Genomic DNA, 9,389 nt, shown 5'->3' on the forward strand with positions numbered 1-9,389 from the left:
TGGACAGTGTCCAGGCCCAAGTTGAAGAAAGGACCCTAGGCCTTTTAGTTGTTGTCTAAAGGGACTGGGCTTGGTTCACCGCAGCTAAATGGGCTGTTTACAAACTAAGTGGTGCACAGAGCAAGAATCTTACAATATGTACATACTAGCAAGCAAGAATATATATGTATTGAATAGCATGAAACAATAACGGAACAATGTAATAAAGAGAGAGACAAAATAATTGTTAAGGATCCTTAAAACACTGTGAAGTATTTCATTACTTTTATTGGTTGTAAATTACAATGTGCTCACTAAGACGTGTCACAAGGTCCAAATAAGTTCAAAAATTACATACTTAGATGGCTATCTAAGCCTTTAAGACTTGCAAAGTTTGAATCACTTTGAATCCAAGTATGTTTAATAGTGGTTGTTTCGGGATACCGGGCGATATTCCTCTTTCTTTTACTACTTTCTTTGAGTTTTTGACAGAGTTTTCTCAATGATTCTATTCTGATTCACTGTTGCTAAATGCCCCCTTCAATGTTGGCTGCTTTCCACTTTTATAATGTCATTCTAGGGTTTCGGAGTACCACTGATTCCCCTCCTTTACTCCCCTGGGTACAAGAGCCCCTATTGTGCCAGCCACTCTGATGACTAGTCATTTCCTTGTTTCTCATAATTTTCTTCTTTTGGTGCTGTTTTCGTAAAAGCCTCTTGCTGACTTTCCATTTTAGGGTGTTCTTATAGAGCTGACCTCCAATCTCTCTTCCTTCAAGACTTTTAAACCTTACCTTTTCAGACACAGCTTTTTGGCTGTCTTTTTTTTGTCATTTTTCCCAGGTGAACCGAATCCATTCCTACCATGTTGAAGGTTTTCCTAGCTACTTCCTTTTATAGTTCTTCTTTCTGGGTTGCTCGAGATACCAATCCCTTGTTCATGAATCGTTACTCTCCAAGCCTTCTAGTTCCTTTCTGCATCATTGGGTGACTGACAAGGACATATTTGTTCTTCGTTCCTTGTGTTTCTTGGTGCTCTTTTTGAGCTATCTCAATCCCATCCTAGCTGTGCTGCACGTCCCGAGGATCTCGAGCCCTTGGCAGCCTCTGGGTATCCCGACCCAGTTCTTCCCACTAGACTCCCTTTGATTTTTGATCTTGGCAAGGTAGGCTTTTTCCTTTCTTCCTTTCGTTTCATGGGTCCAAAGGCCTTTCCTTTTGTGGGTTCTAGACTTTAAATTTTTTTTTCTTTTTTTTTTTAATGGACTTGGGCCTACCATTCTCTTGTGATGAGCTCAATCCTTTCATATGGGGTTCACCTACTATACTATTTTGGGGCTTGGTGTTATAACTTTTTAGACCTCAACAACATTATACATACATACATACATACATGTATATATTTATTTATTTTGTTTAAATGCATAATCAACCTCATGCAATTCATTTAAAAGTAACGATAAATGACTACCCTAAATTGTGTATATTCATAACCTCTATGTTTAGAAATACTTTCACTTAACTTTAACTGTGCCAAAGTGGATTGAAATGCTACACTAAGTTGGCTCAACAAAAATGTAGTAATAATAAATACTACACTTAATATTTTAGATATTACGAGTTTGAGATTTAAATATTTTAAAAATAAATTTCGATTTAAATATGCCTTTTCCCATTATGTAAGTACACAAAATAGATCAAGATGGACTAAAATGAACTGAAGTGATCCGAATGGATTGAATTGGACCAAATAGAATAAAGTGGACCAAATGAATAGAATAGGACCGAATAGGAACATCATGGACCAAATGTACCATATAAGACTGAAGTCGACAAAATGGACCAAATGAGACCAAATTGGACAGAATAGGACCAAAGTACACTGAATAGGACTAAAGTGGATTAAAGTGGACAGCATGGACCGAATAGGAACAAATTGAGCCAAAGTAGACAGAATGGACCAAAAAGACTAAAGAGGGCAGAATAGACCATATAAGACCGAAGTGAATAGAATAGGACCAATGTGAACCGAAAAGAGCCAATGTGGACTGAATGGACCGAATTGGACTGAATAAGACCTAATGGACCAAATAGAACTTTAGTGGACAAAACGGATCTAATGGACCGAATCAGACCAAATAGAACCAATGTGGACTGAATAAGACTTTTGAATATTTATCATTTTTATTGCATTGTTAGGGCTCATATTTCTAATTTTTAATGTCTACTTTATTTTATTTTATTTTTGTTGCTATTTTTAACTCAAAACTAAAGAGTTTAGTCCAAATATAATAAAATTTCATACTTTTCAACCCAAAATTTAAGGAAAAAAAAATTAAAATTTTGAGCTAAACTTGAAAAGAAAAACCTAAAAAGAGAATCAATTTAAGACCCAATTAGTCTTAAATGGATTGAAGGGAAACTGAAATTGACCGAGTGGATCGAATTGAACTAAGTGGACCAAATTGGATTGAAGTAGACCTAATTGGATCAAATTGGACTGAATGGGACCGAAGTAGACCTAATTGGATTGAATAAAAATTGTTTAATTTTTAGAGAGAGCAAAAAAAACTATACATTATATTACAATACAAAATAATTATTTATTTCCACTCATTGTGTGGGTCTGCAACTAGTTTAGTAAAATTGCAAAATTGCTTTTAATAAAACAAATTCTATTGTTCGATACCTTAAATTTTTATTTAAATCAAATTATAATTTTCTATTATAAATTATAATTAGTTATTTATAAATTTTTTCTCATTATAAGCTCGACTATGTGTACAATATTGTACCTATTTGTTTGTACACATTTACAAACATTTACAAATAGAGTAAAATATTGTAGGTATTTTTTTAGTCTACGATGCAAATCTTATCTTTTTTTTGAGAGAGTTTCAACTTATGGCGTCCGCTCCTGATAATTGCTCTTTATTATCAGACCAAGACACCAATCAGTTTTTGGTGTAGGCGGGGATTGAACCCCAAATCTCTTATACAACCATCAGAGACTTTACCAGTTGAGCTAACTGGAACCCACGATGCAAATCTTATCTTAATAGTAGAAGGTAAGGTAATAATTTTCTTTCAGATTAATAATACTAGTACATTTTTATTTAAAGCGATTGCATCAAGACATGCCTTTGCTGGTCAAATACAACTGTCGACATCAAAAATATAGTATGGTACAGTCTTATTTTATTCATGATTTTGATAAGTTCATGGCTTCATGCATTTGGCAGTGGTTTTCCTGCAAGAAATGCCTTAAACAAAGAAAATGATCTCGCTGGTTGCGTTAGTGGAGCCATGTGTGAACCTCCTCTTATGATGGCAAAAGATAGCTGGGTTTTACCATATACTTGCGTCCATCCACCAACCTGCAGTGAAAAATAAATCAGGAAAAAGAATACCATTTAGCACCAACCATTCAACTGAAAACTATATGAGCATGTCTACCTGTTTTCCCTCGAACCATGTTCTGTATGGCACAGTTGTTTTCAGACGCAGCTCCTTTGCTAATTTATTTACAAGTGTTCGAGACCCGGTAAATGGAACTCTTGAATCTTGATCTCCACTATCAAATTACATCAAAATCAAATCAATTATAAGCAGGACCTTTTTCTGTTCTTCAAATGTGAAAAAGGATATGAAGTAATTAAATAGCAAAGAGCTCAAAGAGATTGTATCACTATACCTGTAAACAAAGGCCCGGATGCCAGACTTCACAAGTGAGCCTAAGACACCAATTGTAGGTATCTCTAAATTTGTCAAATCATATTGTAGAACTTTGTCACTAAAATTGTAAAAAAGAACCCCAAAATTACAATGTCAGCAAGAGGAAGGATTATAATTTATTAAAACAAAACAAATACTCGATTTCTTTGCACCACTATTGGGACTTGTTATGAAAAGCCTCGTGGTTTAATGATTAGTTTTGTTTCCTAATTGTCTTTACATGCTGATGATATTAAATTGTTCTTGAAAGAAAATTACTTAAATTTAATTAAAGATGCAAATAATTACTAAGATTTTAAAAAACAGTGATTATCGATCGATCATTACTCTTGGCAGAAACCCCATTCTTTGAATCCAACGAGTTGGGCATGGAGAGCCTTCTGCACGTCTTTCCTGTTTAAATACTTTTCTATAATACCTTCTCCACAGACAAGTTCCTTCTTTTCAGCTTGCTGTAAGCAGAGGGGAGATGAATAAAGCAATGCTCAATTGAAATCTACATGAAGAAAATGTTGCAATTTGAAGGATAAAATTTATATACAGTTTTTTAAGTGGAGTTCAATTAAATACAAACACATGGTTATATTGACCAATAAATTACAAATTGTCAAAGGACCATTAGATTCAATGAAACTATGCGTCTGAACATAATTAAGAACCCAATATATAGCTCCTAAGAAATGGTATCTAATTTTTACCCTGTTTGAAATATAAAAATGTGATAATCTCTAACAAAAACAAGTCGCATTATATAAGAGTTTTGATAGGGCGTGTAAAAACTTAACAGGTGATGGACAAATGTCACCGGTGACATCGAAAGGGTCGATGGTGTCAGTCAGTTGTTTGATTCGTAAAGTTACAGCAATACAAGCTGGTTCACTTGCTTTTTGGAGTATGATTCCTCTGATGATCTCAGCTGAACCATTACAAACTTTAGTGAGAAGTTGATAAATGTCATCTGGTATCAAGCCGTGAGACCAGTAATACTCTGGCAAGTTTAAATCAGTGGAGAAATCCAGAAGAGGATTCCCTACCTGCAAAATAGTACAAATTAATAAAAATTTTGATTGATCAATATTATCTGACACCGAAAATTTTTTCAAGCTATTTCAGAGGTTATATTTCTATGTTCTACTCACAGCTATCCCCTTCAAATTGATCTTCAAATTGGACTGAATAATGAGCTGGGCGAGTTGAGGCACATAGTGACCTATTACCCAAAAAAAAAAAAAAAAATGAAAAAAAAAAAAAATCCTCCACCTTGTGTCAAGCTCTCCCATTCTCTTGGTGCCAAATAAAAGCACGAGTTGACACTTCCCTCCGGCTAGTTCTCCCTTGGGGCGGCTTCACCTGGGCCTCTGATTGTAGGAGTAGTCAGGAATAGCAGGTGGCTATTAACTCGTAAATTTACTTGTAAAACAGGCCTACCTGAGCCTCTGATTGTAATATGTAATTTCTCTACGTTTGAATTAATAATATCAAGATCTTTTGTTTTTCTCTTTCGTTTTTTTTTTTTACAATAAATACTTAAAATTTAGAACTCTTATCTTATTCAATCTGCTGTAAAACAAATACTTATAACTTGGAACGTTATCTTTTTCAATCTACCGTAAAACAAACACTTAGGACTTAGAACCTTATCTTACTCAATCCACTGTAAAACAAATACCTATAACTTGGAACGTTTACCTGGTGCACCGGCCAGCACCCTAATCCTTCCCACAGACGGCGCCAATTGTAAGGACTCAATCTGAATTGAGTGTTGGGTTTTCAGCCCAACAAGCCCAAACAATACATTTATAGAGAGTGGGCTGACAGGCTTAGGTGCTGGCCGTTGATCACCATGCCCAAACTTCTTTTTAAATGGCTAAGTGTTTTCTTACAAATGAGGGAATGCTCCTCGGCCTGTGGCCGAGGAGGCCTTTCTTTTTTCCTCCCCCTTCCTGGCTTTACTAGCTCTTCTTTTATAGTTTTCATCTTCCTATCTCCTGTTTCCATCTGTTGATCGTCTATTTGCTTTTTCTTCTGGTTGTCCGTCCCATCAGAAGCCTTATCCGCACTCAAGTGGCTCACTCTAACCAACGTTTTCCTGCCAAGGGGTTACCTCCCCATTAATACAGCCAGGGGGTTGGTTGAGTGCATTCAATGCGATAGCGACAGCTTACTCTGGGGGTTAACCTCTCCCCAAAATCACCTTTGTCAGGCCGAGGACAAGGTATCCTCGGCGTGGATCCAGGAGAATGAGCTTCCCCCTTCCCTTCAGGAACAGCTTGCGATCCTCGGCATGGGCCTTGGGCCTGCTGTATGATGGACCGAGGCCATCAGGCCCACGGACCCCACATATATATATATATATATATCTAACATAGGACGTGCCAGTATACCAACGGAAACACAACAATCAATAATATATATATATATATAATTAACAATTTTGTCATATGCAACTACTTTGTCCTAAGTTAATAGTATAATAGTATAATAGGCCAATAGATTAACTTTAACAAAAAAAACTTGAATTGAACACATGAATATCTCAATAGTAGAAGCAACCGGTGTAGGTGGAAGTGTGGCAATGACTTTAGGGCTAAGAGAGTGATTAGATTTCTATTTTTTATTTTTATTTTTACTAACAGAAGTTACAGAACAGTGAGATACTACTAAGATATTAAATTATTAATGTATTAACCTATTGTCCTTATTTTATATATATATATATATATATATATATATTTAATATGGCCTAAATGGCCTGTAGATTCAGCCGGCACTGCTGACTCAGTTTTTATCAGAATTCATAGTTGAATTGAGTTGTAAGTTTTTATATTTGACTAAAGCCAAGAAGATTTGAGTTGTGTTGATTATAGTTCCAACGTGTCTTTTTTTTTTTCTTTTTTTCTTTTTGTTTTCGCTAAGCACCATTCAACCTGTCTTATCATTTTGGAGTCAAAAGTCTTTTTTTTAATCATTTTCAAAAGGCCTCTTTTTGCTCACAGGACTGTTCCAACTCTATAAGAAGAAGCACCAATCAAGCAAGCCTTCTATCACAAACCAAAGAGCGCTTGTTCTCAATCTCTTCTTCTCAGTCAATCATGCAGTCTCATCAGGAATGGATGGTCATAGGCATAATATGTGCATCCTTGGTGCAGATTTTTATGACTGTGGATTCTTTTCGCACAGATGATAAAATCACCAGTCTGCCAGGGCAACCACAAGTCAGTTTCCAACAATTTTCCGGCTACATCTCCGTTGATGAAAAACAAAACAGAGCTCTTTTCTACTACTTTGTTGAAGCTGAATCACAGCCAGGTTCAAAGCCTCTTGTTCTCTGGCTAAATGGAGGTAAAATTACAGTATCAGATTTAATTACATCACCTATATCACTGAATGAACTCTTAACTCTATTTTTTTTTCTATTTATGGTATACATTTTACTTCTTTTTGGTGTCTGACCATGTGCTTCTTCTCTTTTCTTAGGGCCTGGTTGTTCATCTGTTGCATCGGCTTTCCTTGAGCATGGCCCTTTAAAGTGAAAGGAGACAATCTGGTCAGGAATGAGTACAACTGGAATAAAGGTATTCCTTTTCTCCAAGTCCATGAGAACTCTTGTTTATCTTGTTTCATTTCCTTTTTAACTGGCTATGATTAATGTTTTACTTTGTTTATAGGTGCGTCTGACTATTCCCAGACTAAACCTGCTTATTTATTTATTTATCAAGGATTAATGAAAAACTAGATTTAAGTGAATTTATAAAAATTATTTAAACCTCAAAGGATTGACTTAATAGTTCTTAAGATTTCATGATATTCATGAGATTTTGAATTCGAGATCTCTTGCTCCATCTTGGTCACCTGACTTCTAAAAGATCCCTCTTTATAATAACTTGGCAGTGGACAAGGAACTACGCACCTCCAAGGAAATAGTCAAATAGGTCAAGATACTCTTGCTTGGCAAAAAAACTTACTTCTTTATTTAGTGCACATTTGGATAACGCTGAAAACTTTCAATTTTCAGCATTAAGTGTTTTTAGTGGGTCTGGATACTGTTCATGAGACTCACAAACCTCTTTTTCAACAACTTTTTCTTTAAAATTTGGTCCCACGATACTATTCACACATTTAAAAATTATTTTGCTACAGTATTTTCAATTTTCAATTTTAAATTTTCAATAATAAGTTGTATCTAAACATACCCTTAATCTTTGTTTCAGAAGCAAATATGTTGTACCTCGAGTCACCAGCAGGAGTTGGTTTCTCTTACTCGGCTAATAAATCATTTTACACCCATGTGAACGATGAGATTACAGGTACATGTTATTTGGCCTTGTTTCCTATTATTCAAAAACATACCAATCAATCAAACTTTTTCCTAATTAATTGATTTTAAGTACTGTTGTATTATTCACAGTGAATACTGTATGCTATAGTTTGTGCACTTGTCTTCTTGCCAATGATTTTAAAGACAAAATACAGATGTGACAACCGCGATTCGAGAACAAAGAAAACAAAACGCAATTTACATAAATTACAACTTACATTCAAAAGTCAATATCCTTTATATGTGGAATTTTTTTTCCACGCAAATTACTATATAAGGGTGTCTATATAACCAATCATTTTATATATGGAGATTTTGAAACTGACGACATGTCTACTTTTGCTAAGCACGAGACAATCTTATATTTCTGCAACGCTGGTTTGCCAAATATCCAGAATACCGAGACACAGATTTTTTTATTGCAGGAGTGAGCTATGCAGGTAATTTTTCTATTTTAAACGAAGGCTATCAGTTTTGGTTCAAATTAACAATAGTAAGGTTTTGTGTTCATGCCCCACATAGTTCTCAGAACCGGACGGGGACCGGGACGGACCGTGAAAACCGTGAACCGCGATGAAAACCGGTTTTTTAAGCATAAAGAACCGGGCATATGTGGCAATTCCGTGAACCCCTAAAACCGGGGTTGGACCGTACGAACCGGTCAAGAACCGTGCGGTCCAACCCTTTAACAAAATTTTTTTTTTTTTTTATAAAAACAACTTAACACAATTTTATTCTACTTAATTAAATTATCCATCTCTTACAAGGAATAAAAAAATTATAATTAAAATCCTTCAAAGATATTCAACTTTACTTCAAAAATTAATAATAAATTTTAATGTTTTCATGGTTATTATCTTATTTTATTAACTTTCTTATTTAATTATTAAATATATGCTTGAAAATCATTAAATTTTCCTCACAAATATAGATATATTAGTCAATTTTGCTAGTTTTATAAATTTAATACCTATATTTAGGCTTTAATTAATTATTAAATTAATTATGACGTCATCACGGTTCGACCCCGGTTCGACCTCGGTTCAACCTCAAAAACCTTGAACCTCTCCCTTTTACGGTTCAATAAACGGTCCGGGTCTGAAAACCTTGTGCCCCCATACACATGTTAACAATAGTAAGGATTCTAGTCCATGCTCTCTATCAGATCTCCCAGCAACGATATTATGGTGTATATTGAATAAATAAGATTCATTTCAACATGATGAAAAGAAATTCTTATAGTGTTAAGTAGTCTAGTATTCAAAAATAAATAAATAAATAAAATAAAAAATAGATTCATCCTTCTACAAATTCGAGAGAGATTTCTTATAAAATTCATGGTCTTTTTTTTTTTTTT

The 9,389-nt window shown here is 34.8% G+C and overlaps 1 protein-coding gene and 1 long non-coding RNA gene across 2 annotated transcripts; one reads left to right on the forward strand and one right to left on the reverse strand.

Moving 5' to 3' along the window:
- Positions 1–3,048: 3,048 nt before the first annotated feature.
- On the reverse strand, positions 3,049–5,826 carry LOC112006867 (serine carboxypeptidase-like 46). The gene is made up of 8 exons (XM_065782600.1): positions 5,819–5,826; positions 5,065–5,072; positions 4,854–4,924; positions 4,500–4,748; positions 4,042–4,166; positions 3,674–3,772; positions 3,436–3,553; positions 3,049–3,356 (listed from the first exon to the last, which is right to left on the reverse strand). Exons 1-8 carry the CDS (start codon positions 5,824–5,826, stop codon positions 3,207–3,209), a joined length of 828 nt encoding a protein of 275 aa, XP_065638672.1. The 3' UTR covers positions 3,049–3,206.
- Positions 5,827–6,710: 884 nt separating this feature from the next.
- On the forward strand, positions 6,711–8,490 carry LOC136071376 (uncharacterized). The gene is made up of 4 exons (XR_010632669.1): positions 6,711–7,056; positions 7,192–7,289; positions 7,926–8,021; positions 8,380–8,490. It is a non-coding gene; the product is annotated as an uncharacterized LOC136071376 (long non-coding RNA).
- The last annotated feature ends 899 nt before the right edge of the window (positions 8,491–9,389 follow it).

This window comes from Quercus suber, unplaced genomic scaffold (genome assembly GCF_002906115.3).
Source record: "Quercus suber isolate HL8 unplaced genomic scaffold, Cork oak 2.0 scaffold_307, whole genome shotgun sequence".
NCBI lineage: Eukaryota > Viridiplantae > Streptophyta > Magnoliopsida > Fagales > Fagaceae > Quercus > Quercus suber.